Below are 20,737 nucleotides of genomic sequence, written 5' to 3'. Positions count from 1 at the left end.
ACCTGGTCCCCTGTGCTATCAGGCGTGCCTCAAGGCACGGTCTTAGGACCGATATTATTCCTGCTCTTCATAAACGACCTGCCATCTGGCATCAAATCACACGTGAAACTGTTTGCCGACGACAGCGTCCTATACCGCCCAATTAAGAGCCTTGATGACCACCACGCCCTACAGCAAGATCTTCACCACCTTGAACGATGGGCAGAACAGTGGCAGATGAAGTTTGCGCCCAAAAAATGTTACGTCATGACCATCACTTTAAAACGCGACAAGTCCCAGTTCCCATACCATTTGTGTGGAACCACACTGGAGGGGGTTAGCGTTCAAAAATACCTTGGAGTCCACATTTCTACATCTCTCAATTGGTCAAAGCACACGGAGGAAGTCAAGAAGAAGGCTAACGCAGTACTGGGTATCCTACAAAGAAATTTATCTTCCTGCCCAGCTGCGGTTAAAGAGCAAGCCTACAAGGCGCTGGTACGGCCACTGGTGGAGTACGGGACGGAAGCATGGAGCCCCCACACTAAGAAGGACATTCAAAAAGTTGAATCTGTACAACGCCGCGCTGCCAGATTTGTGTGCAACGACTACGGAAGGCATAGCAGCGTCACGAATATGCTGACACACCTAGGATGGCACCAGCTAGAACTTAGGCGAACAGTATTCGACTCTGTCATGTTTTATAAGATCCACCACGGGCTAGTAAAAATCGATTTCCCGAGTGATGTAATTCGCAAACCTGGTTCCTACGCAACCAGGTCAAGCGTCAGGAACACATGCCAACTTACACTCCCGCCTCCCAGTATAAACCAATTCAAATACTCCTTCTTTTCAAGAACTATCCCCGTTTGGAACTCTCTGCCCCAACAAATGCTAGACCTCAGCTCTGTCGATGAATTTAAGATAGCCGTCACTGGCGAGCTGGCCCGGCAATGATTTAGTTGCCATACTACCCATGTACATGTGTATTGTTATCTCATCATCTTATCGAATTGTTACGTTTATTTATTTATTTATTCATTCATTTATTGTTTCTTTTGTTTTATTTATTATTTATTTATTATCAACCGTAGTATGTGCATGGGTAGTTGGTACGCTGCCCCTCATTGCCGGATTAGCTCGCTAGTGGCAATTATTGTATTTAAAGGTTAAAGGTTAAAGACTAATTTTGCGTCCCCTCTGCTAAACCATGTGTAGTTGAGGGCCACAAAATACAACGCGGAAAACCTGGACCATCCTCCCAGAAAAGTGAATCTGACCACAAACGTGAGTCCTGCTTCAGAGGCCAAGCATTTCGTTTACCAACCTCGCAGGCCTCCCCTACTACGACATCATTTTAAAAGAAAACAAAATTATGTCAATGTTTTTGCAGAAAAAAATAGTGGTTTGTGGGAGATCGCATAAAATTCCTAGAAAATAGCTTGCTCTGGCTTTCACATAAGGTGATGCTTGTGTGGTTCGGGCACGCGGAAGCGTTGGCCTGGGTTGTGTCATACATGGGTTACAAGAGATTCTAGCTTCAAGCTATGGGGGTGGGTCATTTTCATGTAAAGTATTTTGATAGCAAGAGTGGTGATATTCCATTGGCTGGACCACTGCTGACCTCATGAAGGACACCAAGAAATCGACCGCACAAAAGCATTTGTACGATCAAAAATATGGTTCCCAGGCATCAATGATACAGCCATACTTCGTTCAAAGAACCTTTACAGATGTCAGACCTGCCTGCCTGCTTGTGAACCAATCCCTTCAGGACAATAAGGCGTAAAATTTCACACATCTTTCTTACACAATTTGCGATCATTCGAGAATTATCTACTGCTATAAACCACCGTTCATACACTGTTTTGAACTCAATTTCGACCAAATGGATTCATGGTTTAAAGATATCTTCAGAGAGTCTGATGAAATGTGAAAGAGTTTAAGGGCTTCCAAATCCCTTAAACCCTTAAAGCGCAAAGTTTAAGCTCTACAGGGCGAAGCCATTCCTCAACCCTGTGATCAATAATGCTTCATAACATTTTTCCCCATTTGATAATAGGCAACTCGACAACACGCGAGAACTGTAAATACGAAGTCCCTTTTCCCCGGGAACTTTTTTGAGGCAGCAACGCGGGCTTATTCGATTTCTAGAGGCGCCTGTTCCATCTCCCAACAACGATCGCCTACGATCTGACAGTTAGTGGGAGAAAATAAAAAGTAAATGGGCAATTCGTGGAGATCATGTTACTGAGCGTTGCTCTCTACTGTAAATGGGCGGCATTGACCTCAGCAATCAACAACGCTCATACTACAAAGTATCTAAGAGGCGAGGTGGAAATAGTTATTGCTACATGGACATCTCCATCATCAATACATGGCAGCTCCATGGCCAGTGGTGAAGCGAAGCTAACAAACTTTGAGTTAAGACGATGGCGTCGATTTAGCCACCGTCCATCTGTATTTTACCAAACTATTGGCGGTTGCACACAATATGCCCGTCTGTCTGACCTTCCCAGAGAAAGAATGTGCTTCACAGCAACAGATTCACATGCTTAATTCAAACCTGGAGCCCCTGTCATGGTGCTGTACAATGTCAACAACAGGATTCATCATGGCACCCTGACAGATTTTGTAAAAAAAAGATCGATCACCAATGAGTTGCCATCAATCTGGATGGTATGGAGCAAGTACTGCAATTCTGGTCACGTCATTGGATCGAAATACCGGATACCACCCAAGTTGTAGCTATCAGACAAAAGACAAGACAACTCAACCAATCAACTCAACCAAAAGAGTTTAGCTCATGAAACATAAAATTCGTGTTTTCTGGTCTGCCACAGTTCAGTCATACAATTAATTTGCTGGAGGCCTGTTGTACACCGCACTCTCAAGAGCCAATCTATCAAAAGTCTTCAAGTGTTAGTTTTAAAGCAGCACATGTTTTGAGCCGAGATGGAGAAATAGAAGAACACCAACATTTATCATTTGCACAGCTATGAAGTAAATCGTAGACTGGTTACAGCATGACAACACTTGGAAAAGGACACAAATAGCAAACGATACATTTCAGCCTCCTTTCGACCAAGTGTGGCGGCTTTCCATTGATTTCATGGCAAAAGGCGAGTAAATATAGAGCCAGTGATGGTTTCCTTGCATGCTTTTGTTTAAAAATGCCTTAACATTACCAAAAATCAGGGACAATATGGCGGCTATTTTTACGGCGCATGTCTGAAATGCCATTTAAAAATGGCCGATTATTTTCAAAGATTGTATGCAATGAAATTTGAAAAGCTCGAAATATAGTATTTATGCAAACTAATACAATTTTGCGGTCTTCTTAACTTATTTACCTGACTTCAATCTACTTACCAGGATTGGTTTTTGAGGCTTTCATGGAAGTTTTGATCGGGCAATATTATAGCTAAATATACCATAAAACTCTCCGTGGATTTTCTTCAAACTTGTAATAGTAGTTCACCAAATACATGAAATGATGTTGCAGCACATCGATGAATCGATTACGCGGTCTTCCCATGTTATCGCAGGCAGCATGATCTCGTGAAACAGCCATTTTTAATGGCAATTGATAATCATTTGGAACGGGCAAAACTCTGTCGAAGTCCCTGAATTTCATTCTTTAAGTATTGCTATCTGAATCTGAGGTACCGCGGTTTGTAGCTTGAGAAAAACCTCTGAAATCTTCGAGTAAATGCTACTAAACCACTTCTTTCTCCGCCATTTTAAGCCTATGTAACCAGGCCTAAAAGGTGCAAAAACGATTCGTGGGGGTATAAGAGAGGCAAGAGAAAGTATAATAAATTATAATAAATTCGCCATGTAGGACGAAGTTATCAAGGCCAGTGTACTCATTGCATTCATGATCCTTCAAAACAATATCTAATATTTAGATTCTCGAATATTTTTGTACATTATATTGCTTTTTACTTAATCAAATAAATAATGGGATTCCTGTGGTTAATAAAATTCCAACACTGAGCTAGCAGAGCTAACTAAGAGCAACAAAATATGTCTGAGATTTTATCCGAATACTCTAAACAAGCAATAGATTGGAAATTAAAATTTGATTCAGAGATTAATCCAAGGAGTTCATTTGCTTATTTAACTGGAGAATCTGCAAAGCTATTTGAAGTTGCTTTCACTGTTAAGGTTCCATTTCCTTTGTTCAAAATATGGAATAATTTTTCAAAAAAAAGTACCTCAGATGGAAGCTGTTATAGTCTAACAGACCTGCTCAATGCCACAGTACCTGGACACTGTTGGGCTATTGCAAAGGGATCAAGTGGACGGTTGGAAGAAAATCTAAGAAGGGAAACTGGAAAAGTTCTCTCCCTCTATAAGAAGTGCAAAGGTGGAAGGAACAGAAGGGAACTGGATAAAAGATATGCAGAATTCAGTATCCTTTCAAAAGAGCTTGAATCTATCTCAAAGCTCAGAGATGAATATGAAGATGTGAATCTGGAACTTCAAGAATGGAAAAATAAATGCACTGATTTGGAGTTGCAGAAAAAAACACTTTTGGAAGAGCTTAAGCAAGTTCAACAAACAAATTGTGAAGAAATTGAAGTTTTAGAAGCACTAAATGAAGAACTCAAAGCTTATGCACTGGCATTAGAGGAAGGGGATGAAAAATTGTGTTGTTCTTCAAAAAAGATTTCTGAGGTTGGTACAAAACAAAAATCAAGAAAACTTAAACAGCTAAAAGAGAGAGCTCAATGTGCTCTCTGGTTCTCAAAGACATTTGGTCTGGACATTGCATCTATTGCTTTTAAAGATCAGAGTGATGATGGCAAAATATATACTTTGAACTATGATGAACAGGAAAAAAATAGTGATGAAACTCAAAGACTTACAGAGGAAGAGAACCATAGGCTTGAACAAGTATTGTTTCTACTAGACAAATTTTGTGTAAGTGATGAATGCTATCATGAACTCAGTTTCCTAACAAATGATATCCCTCGATCTTACCTCATTAAACAAAAGAGGGACAAGCTCAATTCTCTCTGCCACATTGAGAGGGTGCCTGGCCCTGACCCTGGTGCTCAACGTTCCTTTTCCTTACTGCTAAAGGAGGTCATATCAAAGTATTTGGATTCACACCCATCTTTTGATTTCACTAAAAATCCACTAAAAGTTAAAATAAGTGGTGATGGGGCAAAGATGTCAAGAACAACCAATTTTATGATTCTCTCTTTCTCATTGCTGCAGTCTGGTGAATACAATGCATCAAAAGGAAACCATACGATTGGAATTGTGAATGGACCCGAACAATATGAAACACTGAAAGTTTCATACAACAGTCTAATTAAGGATATTAATGAGCATGTGAAAGCTAAAAAAGTCACTTTGGGAGACAAAGAAATTCCTTTAGAGTTTTTTCTTGGGGGTGATTTGAAATTTTTGCTGCTTTCAATGGGTCTCAGTGGTGCCACTTCTGATTATGCTTGTTTGTGGTGTATAGTTCGCAAGTCTCAGAGGTGGAATATGAAACATGAATCAACATACTACAACTCAGACACAATGAAAAGAACAATCAAATCACTTAAGGAGTGGTGTACAAAAAAGAAAGAGAATTATTGTTGTATCAACCCACCTTTATTTGAGATTGAACTAGATCATGTCATTCTGGATGAACTGCATATGATGTTAAGGATAACAGACAGGCTGACAGAAAATTTGATTATTGAAGTAATGGAAAAAGACAGCAAAGAAGATATGCACAAACCAAGAGGAGAATGTAAAGGCATAGGCCTTGATAAGCTAATTAAAGCAATTAATGACATTGGCATAACATTTAATGTGTGGGAAAAACTGAATGCAGATGGAAAATCAAGTAAGCAGAAAGACTGGACAAGTTTAGTTGGCTCTGACAAAAAAAAAGCTGATGAAATTTCTTCCTGAAAAGCTGAAATCCATGAATATACTCTTTGATGAAACCAAGTCTGAGGTCATAAAGCTTTGGGAAGACTTCCATTCATTATACCTGCTGATATGCTGTGCAAATGCTGATGAAACTACACCAGATTCTATTCACCAAAAGGCCAAAGCATGGATAGAATTATTTTCCAAGCTTGGTGCGAAACGTGTTGGTTATGGTAATGCCAGGGTGACCCCATACATGCATGCAGTTCCATACCACATACCCCAGTTTATCTTAAGTCATGGGCCAATCATACAGTTTTCAGGGCAAGGTGTGGAAAAAAACAACGATGATGCTAAGCGCATATACTACCAAAAGTCCAATAAATGGGATGCAGCTAAGGACATTCTGCTTTTGGAGTCTAGGCAAAAATCTCTAGAGCACCACGAAAGAGAGAAGAGAAAATATGTGAAGCGAAATGAGGAATGGTGGAATAGCAAAATTTTAGACTCAAGGAAAAGAAGAAGGAACACAGAATCAAATTATACTGCAACTACGAGTAACACTCTGGATGAATAAACATTATAAGTAGCAATAACAATGCTATTAATAACAACAGTACAATAAATTGTCATGTAAATAATTTTAAAACTATTCAACATTTCCTTGGTGATGTTATAACAATTTCTTTGTATATACATATATTATTCTATTGAGTCATATATTATTAAATCCTATGAATGATAAAAAAATATATTATAAAAAAAATCAAACAAACAAATTGTGCTGATCACAAGCTTTCCTATTTAAAGTTATAACTATTTTTTCTACAGGAGATGTTGGGCTCTTTTCTAATTTCCCACATGACACTATGTAGTAAGCTTTTGTGTATGAAAGGACAGTTTTGATTTTGATGGGGAAATCCACTGTAATTCCTTGTCCATGTTCATCCAGGCAGTAATACCAATACACTGGAAGGCCAAATCTTTTGAAATCAGATTTCTCATAAAACATAGACTTCTTGTCAGCAGCTAATTTACCACAGCCCTTAAATATGTATCTTACTATGTCATGATCAATACGGATTTCGGTGCTATGTACAGCTTTTACTGCCTTGGATTTCAAGATGCTTGTAATCCCCTCCAAAAACAAAGCTGATGCATTTTCTAGTCTTTCAGGTGTTATTACAGGGAATAGGTAAGATCTGAAAGTTCAAAATACATCAAAAGATCAGAAGCTATGACTTCCGGAATTTTTTATTAATAATATTTTTAAAAAAAAATCATTATTGAGGAGTTATTTCAGAATATTCACCTAATCAAAGCTTCTGTTAAATGATTCGCTGGCTCCCAAGTACTAGTCCAAATCGGCCAATTTTTCCACTTCACTAGGTACTCTTTATCCCCCTGTATCGAAACAAAATACAAAAATACAGCAATCAATGGAAATTCGGTGTACAATTCCTTTTGAAATCAAACCAAAAATGTGAGTTTCCAATTTATATTTTAACAAAATTGGGATTCTACTCAAATAAAAAGGTTTGCTCGAGCAAACTATCACTTACGTTTCTGGAGGTAATTCGCTGACTTATTATCCTTTCCACATCATATACCTTTGATCCACTTTTATACTTTCGTTTTCTTTGAAAATCGAAATTAAAATCGGCAGATGAAACATTATTCAGTGCTTTATAATCAATTCTTCTTGATCTCTGTCTTCCCTCCGCCATTTTGTTTTGGGTGAGCTGATATTCCGACGCATGCGCAGTAACGCCTAAATGAGACCGCTGTCAAAAAATACCGCCTGAACAAAATGTCCCTGATTTTTGGTAATGCGATCATTTTTTTGGGAATATAGATCTGGTTTGTCCCTTGTGTTTTTGAAAAATTTCATTACCCTCAGCCAGGAGGGCCGTGATGGAGGAAATTTCAAAAACCAAACTTTTCGGGCACCAAAAGTGCCACCAAGCATTTGAGCAAAGCTTACTTAGTTGGCCTTGAACGAAGGAAGCCACATACTGCAATGTCCAGAGATTTGACGATATAGCGAACAATAACGTTTTGGTAATTTGTGTGAATCTCAATCTGTTGTGCGAGAGATGTCTTCTGGAATTTAGTATCCATCTTCAAAAAGGTAGTCTTGTTTCTCCCTGCAAACCTTCCTTTATCAATAAGCTTCAATATAACATTTCAAAAGATGTAAATCTACGTATTTTTCAATCCAAAATCAATCGCAATATTTCTTGCAACGCTACTCTCTACAAAATGATAAGTTCTGACAAATGCCACACATGCACGGAAATTTAAAACTTGAATCATTTGCTGTTTGATTACGCGAATATTCGAACATTTTGGCAAACGTTCGAGGCGTGGTGGGAGGACAAAAAAATACAGAGACTGTATCGTTAACTAAAAATACATTTTTTATGGCTATAAACCAGCCGACCAAAACAGCAAGCCTCTGAATCTTTGCCTACTGCTCGCTAAACACTATGTTTTTATTCAATACATAAGTTTCCATCTTAACATCGAAACCTCGGAAATAGCCAAGAAAATTAGAATCTGATCGGCTTGGGCTGCTTGCTACTATCTTAACTGAAATACAACAATAATGTAACAAAAGAATCATCAAATACATGTAAACAGTTAAGGTAGCGTTTTTTTTATAACCATGCAGTATATAATTGATAAGGCATTGTATTTACATCAGTTGACATCTATTATTAAAGCGGCCTTGAGCATCGGGTTGTGTATTTTATTGCCCAGTAAACAAGCTTAAAATACCAAAGAGGAAAAGTTCACACCACAGGGAGGGGAAGGCATAAAGAATGATTACGTTAAAGAATACGTAGGATTACTTGAACTTTTAGACGTGATGGTGTTAAAGTACCATTGTTCATCACTGCAGATGCTGCATATCCGCTTTTACCATGGGTGATGAAACCTTTCTCTGATAATGGCAGTCTTGGGCCAGAGAAAATGCATTTCAATTACAGATTAAGTAGGGCCAGAATGGTTGTGGAAAACGCCTTCGGCAGGTTAAAGGGAAGATGGAGATGTTTGTTAAAACAAAATGAAGTGAAAATTGAAAAGATGAATACAATAGTGTTTACTTGTTGTATATTACATAACATCTGTGAGCTTTTCAACGAAGAATTCGATACTGATTTGTACGAAAAGGAATCCTCCACTCAACCAACTGGCGGTAATGACAGTAGAAGCCAATCATCACAGGATGCTGATTCTATCAGGAATGCACTGGTAAAATATTGTCAAGATGTGGATTTGTAGTAAACTCTTTTATGAAAAACAACTTTTGTATATTTGCTAGTAAGAACTTTTATCTATAAAAAACTTTTAAACATAACTAACATAACAACTTTATATATCAGCTAACATTAGAACTTTTATCTATTAAAAACTTTAAAATATAAAGAGCATAACAACTTTACTATACTAACTAACATAAGAACAACAAACATCATTTTATGGATTACAATGGTTATATATACAGTAGATTGATAATATGTAGTTTTTTGTGTTTATTCTACAACGAAGTGTAATGCATTCCATCAGATGGAAGTTCTCCACTACTGGTAGAAGCAGATGGATTAGGATATTGGCTTCTCTGTTGTTGCTGAATATGTTGAAAACCTGGCATTTGTTGCTGGTAGGCAAAATTTGGACCACAATTAAAACTTACAGCCACTCTCATAAACATATTCCCCATCATCTGCATCATATAGATTTCGTGTTGCTGTTCCTCTTTTCTTCTATTCTCCTCTCTTTTATATTCACGACGTTGCCTCTCTTCTTCCATTTTAAAAAACCTGTCATCTGCTACTTGTTGCTGCTTTTGCATAATTTCAAAGGCAGTTGACATGAATGTCTCATTCCTGCTTTTTTTTTACTTTTTCCTCTTCTTGAGCTAAGAATCTTCTCCTTATTGACAGGAGTTTCCTGATCTTCATTGGGCACTGTGGATGGCTTAGTTAAGGGTGGAGTTCCGTTGCTTGAGGTAGCTGTAGCTGCTGGTGAAGGAGCTGATGATGATGTTGTAGTTAATGAGCTCTCTATCTGATCCTGCTCAACCAAAGAGGCATTATTATCAAAATCAGGCTCCTCAGGGTCTTCCAGGGCAAACTCATCATCATCGGCATCACCCTGAATTGAAGCTTGCTCACTGCTCTCGAATAAACTTGGAGGCCTATCTCCCATAACCCTATCCATTTGGTCGAAATGCTTAAAAGTTTTTCGTGACCTTCCAGATAAGTTGTTATTGTCTTTCACTTTTTTATATGCTTTCTTTAGTTGTTTTATTTTTTCGCTGACTTGCTGGTACGAGCGGGTAAATCGGCCTTCACTTTCAGCTTCCAACCTCTTCGCAATCTTCTCAAAGACTGACCTCTTTCGGGAACAATTGTCTAGCTGTTGCTGTATTTTTTCGTCTGCCCATATACTTATCAACATTGAAACCTCATCAGAGGCCCAAGTCGATCCTCGAGAAATATTTCCTAAACTCATTTTTTCAATTTAAACTGTAAAAACCAGTGACGTCCTGACTGCATCGACTGTCGAGTGAAAACAAGAGAGAGAGCCTTGCTTGGCGCCGTTTTTGTTTTAAACGCGAGTGCGCATGTTCATTACAGAAACTAACCCGGGTTCGCCCCAGTTTCCCGCTTAGACTACACTTTCGAAAACTAACCCGGGTTACTTTTAAAACTAACCCACCTCGAGAGGTGGGTTACTTTAACCCGGGTCGAACCCGGGTTAGTTGCATTTACACTACGAAAAACTAACCCGGGTTAACTTAACCCGGGTCGAACCCGGGTTAGTTTGTGTAGTGTAAATAGGGCTTAAGGGTTAAAGTTTGTGATAACAATGCAAAGACCCGGGACAGAGGCCTGTGGCTTTATACTATCTCGGTCAAGCTGCCCTGCCTAGCGGTACTTATTGCAATTACGCTTCAGCTCGTTATACTTAAAAAATTACACAACATAGGTTAATCCGGGAGTGTCGAAGCATCCTTTTGTTATGTTTTGTAACAGGAAATTAGCTTCCAGCATAGTTTTTAGCAGTTAAGCTAGTGTAATAGCGCGGCCCAGGACACAGCGTGGGATCATGTAGCTTAAGCTTTTAATTTTGTCCGAACTCTTACAACTCTTGCATTTAATACAAGGTCAAAAGACAAAAGTTAGATGGTCCATATTTTGCTGAGAAAACTGAAGTTTAACTTAAAAATTAAATAACCCAAGGCCAAAGCATATAAAACAGAGATTAAACAGTGGTTGGATATTTGAAATAGATTCAGTTGAAATAACTTACCGATTAGAAAGAATTCGGCAAACTTGATACCGGCACTTCTAGCATTCAGTTTAGACACGCAGGTTATGCTGAAACGGCCATTTAATTGACTTATTCTCAAAGCAAGGGGCCCGACACCAACAATTTGTTTGCTAGCTGTTGCACATTTTCGCCGCTGCCGCATTCTGGACTCTGGACTTTTGACGTCATAGCTTCCGCTGACGTGTCGTGTGATTGGACAACAGACAAAAATTTGATTGAAATCACGTGCTCAATCAACGCGCTCAACTCAACAGTCACGCATTCAGTCTCTAAAACAGCTCCATGTTTTCCCAAGTCTTCACTCTTATGCTCTTTATATTGTCGTTTTCAATACCATGGACAACGATAGTCCAGGACCAGCACTTTTTACCAGTACACCGATAAAAAGCAGATCGATTGGCTTGCATAAAGAAACAAGTTCGTCGCCCTTCAAAAGGCAACGAATGACGACTGTTAGCTATGGACGTGGCGACTTCTCTACTCCCTCAGATGACTGCATAATCTTCGATGATTCATTCAGTTCCTGCTCAAGTCCCGAAAATGTCAGGTAAGCGCATTTTCCAGAGCTCCTGGAAATTAGCAAAACTAAAGGCAATTTGTAATACTTTTGGATGCTTTTGGGACTATCAGAATCGTGACCATGTCAGCTTAATAGAGGTGACCCCTTAATATATAGGGTTAAATTGTGCATTACTGTATACACCTTTGAAACATAATATCCTTGAGTTTGTATAAGATGCATTTGCCAAATAAAAATGAATCAAGGCCTGACCCACTGTTCCCACATAGCACTGCTTCAACGCCATTTTTGTTGTTAACAGGCAAAACAAACAACTCTAAAAGTGAATCAGATTGGCAGATTGTTGCAGATTTACATTGGTTTGCACATCAAACTGAATTTTCTCATGAATCGGGCTGTTTCTCATGTTTAGAATTTTGGAAACAATAAACATAATCAGTGCGTTATGCAAGTCAGGTCCTTCAATGTAAATACATAGATATAGGTACCCTTAATTCATGACTTTTTTTATATACTACAGTATACCCAGAAGTTTACTCATTATTGGATGATAGTATTGATGCCAATACCTCAAATGCTGACAGTGAAGATGAAAAGCCCAGGAGTTTGCCACAAAGTAACTGCCACAAAGAAACTGGAAAAGGCTACCAGGACATTTTTGAAGGAGAGATACGACTATCTTATCAGTCATTGATAGCAGAGTTTAATATTGTTTTGTAAAATACAGTAGACTCTCGCTAAATTAAACTCTCAAAGAAAAGGAAAATTTAGTTCAAGTTAGCGGGGAGTTCGAGTAAGCGAGGTCGAAGAAACGTGGTTTTGAGTCATAACCAACTCAAGGGGAACAGGACTTGCTTCGAAATAGCGGGAGGATTAGAGTTATTCTAGTTCAATTTTACTAGGTTCTACTGTATGTCGTGTATTTTGAGAATGCATTTCACTCTACATGTAGTTTGTCCATATGCCTTGCCCATTTTACCCTTTACCTTAATTTAAAAGTTTTGTTTATAGTTTATAGTATTTATTCAAAGAGTTAAATAGGCCATAAATAATCGTATGATATTATAAGTATATCATATGAATGATATATTATATGTAAATAAATTATGCAGTTCTAAGAATAACAGTGTTTTTTGAGGGTTATGTCTTTAGGGGAAAGAATTTCCGTGCCAAAGCGTGATGATTGTTTTTGGCCAGAATTTCCGTGGCAAGGCACGATGCCTTTGGGGGCCAGAATTTCCGTCGTAAGGTGCAATGTTTTTTGGGGGCCAGAATTTCCGTGGTACGGCGCGATGTTTTTCGGGGGCCAGAATTTCCGTGGTAGTGTGCGATGTTTTTTGGGGGCCAGAATTTCCGTGGTAAGGCGCGATGTTTTGGGGGGCCAGAATTTCCGTGGTAAGGCGCGTACTTTTGGGGGCCAGAATTTCCGTGGCAAGGCACGATGCTTTGGGGGGCCAGAATTTCCGTAGTAAGGCGCGATGTTTTTGGGGGCCAGAATTTCCGTGGTAAGACGCGGAGTTTTTTGGGGGCCAGGATTTCCGTGGCAAGGCGTGGGATTTCAGGGGGTCAGAATTACCGTGGCAAAGCGCGATGTTTTTTTGGTCCAGAATTTCCGTGGCATGGCTTTTTAACTATAAAATGTATGACATGGATTTCGGTCAAATTAAAGCATTTTTATGTTAAATTAAAGAGGCACCGCCAAAATTGAGCAAAATTTAAATTTTTACCCGATCGCCCGTTAAAATGGTCAAGATATCCATATAAAGAGCTAAATGAGAATAATTCAAAAGAAGCTATCGGTTGGTGGAAAAGCTAAGTGGCTAGCCAGGCCTACCATATACAAAATACAAATGTTGGTTTCACACCAAAAAAGACAAAAAAGGTTATTCTTACTTTTATGATTACTGTATTTTATTGATTAATTATTTTTATAGAAAGTTAATCTTGAGCTAGCTCAAAGAGACGAGTCAGTTGTCCCGCCAAAGAAGTGTATGCACTCTGTTTCACAGTTTACGCTGAACCTGTCCCACTTGTATTCCTGTGCGCGTGCTTTTATACGATCAGCACGAACGTAAATGTGCATATACAGTTTACATTTTTAAAGTTGCGAAAAACTTGATTTAGAAAGGAACTATTTTTTTTACAGGCTTGAAACAACTTAATGACCAGAATAGAGTTGAGCGATATCTTCGGTTTTAAGCAAAAGCTCAACTCTGACAAACTTGAAAACTCAGAAATGTTCAGATCAAGACATCAGCCAATGTGGCCACAGACAACACGTTTGCGATGATTCAAGGAATGCGATACCCTGATAAAAAGGGACGTTTTAATGGTGTTTTATAATAAGTTAATTTTTTATTAGAGAATAAAAATGTAATTTTTTACAATATGTTGTGTTTTGGGAAGCATAAACCAAGACTTTTTCTATGAAGACTTGGAAAGATACATAAGTCTATTTAACGGTCTACAAAACTTAAAAGGGCAACTTGTAAGGGTGGTGACCTTACTGCAGCATCTACCCAACATGATAGAAAACGTATAAAATAAACGCGTAAAACAGACCTGTCTGCCACTTACCATGAGCTTAGGTCTTGGGAGTGTGACTGAACAAATGATCAAACAAGCTAGACCATACCGTATCTAATTGTTTAAACGCCGCCCCCAAATAAGTTCCACACATAGAGCGGAAAATTTAATAAGTGCCGCCCTCGAATAAGCAACGCAGCGCTTATTTCAGGATTGTTATGACAATGATAAAAATGATAAATTGCAATCTAGATATATAACAGCAAAGGAAATGTTTTTCAATTCAAAGTGAGTATATTACGATGCTCTTGGTCTCAGTTCTTTCTCCAAAATATTTCCGTTCTTCAGTTCTTGCGTAAGCCCTGTGAACTTTGCTGGTACTTCTAGCACAACTTCCCTCTCTACCTTCTCTTCCTGTAACTGTTGCAGTAAGGAAGTTACTAGCCTGTGCTTGTAAAAAGGTCAACAAACGCGATAGTTCAATTGGTACATGGCCAGGAAGAGTATTTTTAGTGTCTGATCGTGTTATGTAACCCCCAATCGCGTTGGTATAGTGTTTTTGAGCTTCAGCACTTTTATCTTCTTTGCAGTGAAATACTTGGTTGACTTGGGTTTCCACGACTGTTTAAAAACATGAAGTCCTCTAATGACTGTCTTGAAAGTAACTCTGTAAAACATCTTGTATTGGACTTGGGGGCTCTTGCCATTTTTACTGACGAGAAAGAAATTAGGGCATCAAAGGTGGATAATCAAAGCACTTTGTGACTGGATCTGATGTTCTGACATTACTGAAGCATAATAGCAGGCCTGCTGACATATTTCATTAAATTTTCCCACACACGCTGATTGTTTACTGTCCAGCGTTCTTGTTAGAAAGAATGTCAGGAGCAACTTCCCATAAGGGAAAAAAATTGAAAAAATACAGTCATTCAAGAAAGAAGTCATTGCTTATGCAGAAACATGAACGGACCTGCTTCAAGGCGATGCTTATTAGATGAAAGAAGCACACGAGAATGGAGAAGAAGCAAGAGTAATATAGAAGGTTTGCTCAGGACGACCACCATAATCTAAGCAAGGAAGTAGACTGAATAGAGGTGGAAGGAAACCTTAAGCGCAAGACTTGAAGAGGTCACGTTAGAATAGATCAACAGTAGGCGATCTCGAGGGTTAAGAATTTCATGTCAGCTCATTATGAAGAAAGCAGAGATAACCACTTCGGGATATGACGGAAAACAGCCTTGTAGTTGGCAACGATTTCAAAGCATCCAGAGGATAGCTCTGTAGATTTATGAAGCGAAACGGTTTATCACTTAGAAAAAAAAAACCTCCATCAATCAGCAAGAAGATCCTGACAGAATGGTGGCTACGTAATCCAGGTTAAAAGGCTACAAGAGAAACACAAGACCATCAGACATCATACCAATGGATGAAACCTCAGTGTGGGTCGATTTGGTATCTAAACAACTGTTGACACACACAACGGGAAAGAAAACGATTACCTTAAAATCGACCCGCCCCGAAAAAGTGAGTATTGGTTTTTCTAGCTGCAAAGGCTAACGGAACTAAACTTAAACCTACGATCAATTCTTATACTTGGAAAGTGGAAACCAGAAAGTAATAATACCATGAAATACTTTAAAAGAAATTTATTTTGAGAAGGAAGCAAATCCTGCTAACGGAAAAGTAGGGCGGTGGAACAAAATCCACAAGAGAAAAAGGTCTGTTTCTTCATTGAAGGAAGAGCTTTCATTTTTTATGTGAAATGAAAATGACATTGTCAAACTTACTGTATATTTACATATACCGTATATAAAATAAAGAAAACAAATAACAGAAAAAAAGGAATAACAATAAAAAAAACGTTGTCATACAACACACACATGATATGTTCGTTTTATGTAGATCAGATAAGACGAACAAAGCAACAAACGTGAACAAAGGCACAGCCAAAACTATAAGATAATACAAAAAGAGAAGCAAATTGCATGGTCCGGAGCAAAAGCAGTTTATCTTTGAATTCCATATTTTAGGGAGAACACTTTTTATAACCTCTCTCCAACATTAATATGGAAAAGAGATCAACTTCTTTTTTTCTAACATTATATGAATTGCTTCATATTTTTATTGCTAATGAATGTCTTTTGCAGTATTAACCTAATTTTCCTGGTGAAGATGGAGAATGGGAGCAGGGCAGGCGTTGTGTCCGGGGAGATAGCGTCGTTTACCAGTGCCCTGTGTTTAAGCACAAGACAGCCGACAGGGGCCATGGCGCCACGTTTCTTACCTGGACGCAGCAGTTACATGCAGAGGTGCGTTTATACATCAGGTAAAGAATTATTTAATATATTTTGGGTGATTGTGTTCTAACTTTAAAAATTGTGTATCATTATATTCGATGTAACGTATCCTGGATGCCTTTTCGGTTAATCTACTGGAATGTAAGACCATTGCTGGCTTCCTTAGGCCAACACACCCTATTCACCACATAAACCAGCCAGAAGATCTCCAAGATCCACAAGTGCCTAAAGGCATTTGTAAAAAGAGGAACCTTTATGGGGAAACAGGTAATCTGTAGGCAAGGACTCAGGTGCTACGAGAAGGTTCGCAACCTTAGAAAAAGGCGTGAAGCCCAAAGTTTGGTTGCTTGACTCCTTAAACTGTCCGAGTAATAACCAGTAACCCACCACCTACTGTATCTTGGCTTATCAGCTATTTAACCCTTTCCGGACCAGGTAGCACTACAGTGCTACCTGACCACGTTGTCATATAATTAGGGAGTCCTGTGGTACCCATTTGCCGTGAATTAGAACTTTTAGGGGCCTGGGCACTAAAATATGTAAGAGGAAGCCATTTTCTTTTGAGACATTCAAAGATCATCGATTTCTCGTGTTTTGGAGTGATATTTTTCAATTTTTCGACCTGATGTTTACAGCTGGGGTATTTAAAAATGGCGTCAGTTAGAGTGAGAAGAAATCGGCAGCGAAATCTAACGGTAGATGAAGTTTTATCGAGTGTTTTTGACGAAAACACAACAGATTTGGACTCTTCTGACTCGGAGGATGGCGAAGATGAATTACCAACGTTATTCCCGGCAATTCCAGCCGATCTAGAAGACGATTCTGTCGAAAGTGTAAGCTCTTATGAGGACTCCAGCAGCTCTTCGAGTGATTCAGAGTTTGATCGACGTCAAAGTGTGACAAATCAGCGACAAGAGAAAGCGAGAAATCTTCGTGAATGTTCACAAAATGCTCGAAGAACTATTCGAGGGGTTCGCAGAGGAAGAGGTGCCAGGCGAGGCAGAGCAATTTCAGTTCAACAAAGGAGAGAAATCCAAGATGGCGGCCGTCAACAATATATTTGGTCGAAAGAGGTCAACAGAAGAATTTTAAAACCGTTTACAAATGCTGTTGGGCTGGCAAATAGAGGACAGAGGAGGGAGAAATCTGCTCTTGAGTATTTTGAATTATTTTTTGACCAAGAGGTTTGGGATTGCCTCGTCACTATGACCAACCTGAATGCAGAGAGGAAGGGAGCCAAGGGTACTAGTGGTGGACAATGGAAACCAATAACACAGGATGAAATGAAGGCCTTTTTTGGCTTGAACATTGCTATGGGAATTGTTAAACAGAAGAAAATATGGCTCTTGACTGTTCCCTCATTCAGTCAAGTCATGTCTCGTAACAGATTCTTTCAGATTCTACAGTACATTCATGTCTCAGATGACTCCAACATTGTGCCTTCTGGGCAACCTGGTTATGATAAATTGCATAAAATCAAGCCACTTTTGAATCTTCTTTTCCCTAAATTTGAAAATGCCTACAATCTGCACAAAAACATTTCAATTGATGAGTGCATGATTCCATGGAGAGGACGTTTATCATTTCGCCAGTTTATTGCGAACAAACCTGTCCGGTTTGGTATCAAGGTTTGGGTGCTAGCCGATTCTGAATCAAAGTATGTCTACCGACAGCAACTGTACATTGGAAAGAATCCTGGGGAAAGAGCTGAGGTTGGACTGGCAGCAAGGGTTGTAAAAGAGCTGTGTTCAGGCCTTGAAGGTATGGGACATCACCTCTATACTGACAACTATTATACCAGTGTTGAACTCTATCAGTTCTTGTTTGACAACCAAATATATGCATGTGGAACAATAAAGGGAAACAGAAAAAACTTTGCAAAGGAGGTTCTATTTGAGAATACAAGAGGACTTGCTAGGGGTAGTAGTAAGTGGCTTATGTGTGGACCTCTTCTGGCAGTGGGGTGGCTTGACAACAAGGCTGTATATTTTTTATCTACAATTCACCCCCCTGAGTTTCCAGTTCGTGCTCCAGTCCATGCAAGAAATGTCAAAAGAAGAGGTGCTGGTGAAGGAGGACAAAGTGGCGATATTCCTTGCCCACCCCTTCTCAAAGATTATAATGCCTATATGGGGGGTGTGGACCAGTCTGACCAGATGCTTAGGTACTATACATGTATCAGAAAGACGGTGAAATGGTACCGTCGTGTACTGTTTCATGAAGTAGAGGTGGCAATCCACAATGCTTTTGTGTTAGAGTGTGAGGATAGAGAGGGTACACCTAGACCAATCAGAACCTCTCTGGAGTTCAGAGAAGAGCTTGCTGAGAACTTGATTGGCAACATGCGGGTTGCCCATAATGCTGCCCAGAGACCCCCCAGAAATGAGGAGCTAAGACTGACTGATGTTGGTTTGCATTTGCCTGAAATGCGTCAGGATAAGGGTAACTGTGCTGTTTGTAGTAAGAAAATAAGAAAAACCCACTCTGACAGGTATAAGGATGTGCCATTGGCCAGAAGACCCAAGGTTCCCTACGTGCCACGCCCTAGCATCTATTGCAATGTGTGTAATGTCTTCCTCTGCTTGCAGAAAGATCAAAACTGTTGGAAAGATTTCCATACAAAAGTGGAGTACTGGCGATAGACTATGTTTTTAGGTGTTTTTGCATTGACATTTTCTAGTTTTTATGAAATTATGTTATGTGTCTAAAGATAAAATATTGATTTTTAGTATGATATTTTTTGATAAATTCTTATTTTGTAAATTCAATTTCCATCAAACCAATGTACTGAGTACTGAAATATCTAATTTAAAGTAAAGAACAACATTTAAGCTTTAATTTCATATATAACATAAAGTACATTTCAAAGTCTGGGTTGTCCCAATAAATATTCTTTCGTTATCACACATTTGCTCTTGTTTTGGGCCTCAGGAGCCTGGGTATGAAAGGGTTAAGGGGTCAGAACAGTATATTTTATAGATCATATGTTTTGGTGATAAGTCGCACAGGCCTTGAGGTACCTCACTGTGTGGTTAGTTTTCAAAAGAATCTTAACCAAAAATCGGAAAGTTTGGCTAGGTTCAAAATGTAATATCTCAGCCGCGTTACTATGGAAACCATCAATTGACACGCCATAACCCTTCTCAACTATTGAGCTATCACCTCTGGTAGATTGGTTAAGGATTTAATTGGATTTAATGCGACAGAGATACAGCGATTCCTGTAGACCCATAAATAGTATGATTTTTAGTGAAATCATGACACTCATATCAATGTTACTGCTAACAAAAGATTTGTCTGTACATAAAATGGCAAATATAATGATAATAAATGAATAATTATCATACCCACTGTTTTGTTGGATGGACACTATACAATATTACACTGATTTAGTTAATTATCATAAGAGATCGGGTTACTTTAAATTATGTGATAATTTGTACAAGAACGTTTGTAATCAGAAATGCATGCAGTACCAGAAAAAAATAAATACAGCTTACCAGTATCAGTAAACAACTAACCAGGAATTTCATTATCAGATTTAGTTGGAGACGTCATAGAAGTTTAGATTTCAAATTATTGTGAATACACCCTTGATTTTATGTTAAAAGTCACTCAATGTAATTTACATTTTTTTGTTTAGATCACATAAACATCTCTTAAAACATTCCATGACAAGATGTGAAGCATTTCTCCATTTCCCAAAATGTTGTTAACTTGACTAACATTTAGATTTATCTTTCTTTAGACAACCAAAGCAAGAAGCAAATAAACAAAAGAAAAAAGCACAAAAAAAGACAAAAAAAAGACAACCAACAGGAAGCCACAATTGCATGGCTCAGAGAAAAAGCAGATTGTCTTCCATGTCTATTGAATTCCAATTGAAATCCATATTTAGGGAAGACAGTTTTTGTAGCCTCTCTCCCACATTAATATGGGAATAGAGAATGGACGTTCATTTATTCACATTTTTTTAATTGCTTCTTATTTTTTTTACAATGTCTTTTGCAGTTTTAACCAGTCCTTTTTTATTATTATCAATCAATAATCCATTATAATCAATGTTACTGCTAACAAGATATTTTTCTGAACCTTAAATGCCAAAATAATATAATTATATATGAATGATTCATGCCCACACTTTTTATTAAGGTTACTGTTTAGAAGACATTTACACTGTATATGCACC

The 20,737-nt window shown here is 38.6% G+C and overlaps 5 protein-coding genes across 6 annotated transcripts in view; 2 read left to right on the top strand and 3 right to left on the bottom strand.

Annotated features, from left to right (window-relative positions):
* LOC5510814 (phospholipase A2 A2-actitoxin-Cgg2a) overlaps nucleotides 1-20,737 on the bottom strand; it is a 74,329-nt gene that overhangs the window by 52,948 nt on the left and 644 nt on the right. The window lies entirely within an intron of this gene.
* Nucleotides 3,532-6,311, top strand: LOC125560655. The gene has a single exon (XM_048722682.1). It carries the CDS (start codon nucleotides 4,009-4,011, stop codon nucleotides 5,899-5,901), a length of 1,893 nt encoding a protein of 630 aa, XP_048578639.1. The 5' UTR covers nucleotides 3,532-4,008; the 3' UTR covers nucleotides 5,902-6,311.
* On the bottom strand, nucleotides 5,381-7,700 carry LOC116603715. Of its 2 annotated transcripts, XM_048722685.1 has the most exons (4): nucleotides 7,425-7,700; nucleotides 7,175-7,266; nucleotides 6,635-7,064; nucleotides 5,381-6,441 (listed from the first exon to the last, which is right to left on the bottom strand). In XM_048722685.1, exons 1-4 carry the CDS (start codon nucleotides 7,587-7,589, stop codon nucleotides 6,403-6,405), a joined length of 726 nt encoding a protein of 241 aa, XP_048578642.1. In that variant the 5' UTR covers nucleotides 7,590-7,700; the 3' UTR covers nucleotides 5,381-6,402. The 2 variants fall into 2 exon arrangements, with proteins under 2 accessions (XP_048578642.1, XP_032221228.2); XM_032365337.2 differs by lacking the exon at nucleotides 5,381-6,441 and having other exon boundaries at nucleotides 6,489-7,064.
* Nucleotides 9,646-10,685, bottom strand: LOC125560657. Its single transcript, XM_048722688.1, has one exon. It carries the CDS (start codon nucleotides 10,381-10,383, stop codon nucleotides 9,700-9,702), a length of 684 nt encoding a protein of 227 aa, XP_048578645.1. The 5' UTR covers nucleotides 10,384-10,685; the 3' UTR covers nucleotides 9,646-9,699.
* LOC125560654 (piggyBac transposable element-derived protein 4-like) lies at nucleotides 15,027-19,454 on the top strand. Its single transcript, XM_048722681.1, has one exon. It carries the CDS (start codon nucleotides 17,199-17,201, stop codon nucleotides 19,188-19,190), a length of 1,992 nt encoding a protein of 663 aa, XP_048578638.1. The 5' UTR covers nucleotides 15,027-17,198; the 3' UTR covers nucleotides 19,191-19,454.

Source organism: Nematostella vectensis, chromosome 15 (genome assembly GCF_932526225.1).
Source record: "Nematostella vectensis chromosome 15, jaNemVect1.1, whole genome shotgun sequence".
In the NCBI taxonomy this organism is placed as follows: domain Eukaryota; kingdom Metazoa; phylum Cnidaria; class Anthozoa; order Actiniaria; family Edwardsiidae; genus Nematostella; species Nematostella vectensis.
This window is presented reverse-complemented; position numbering and strand designations above follow the sequence as displayed.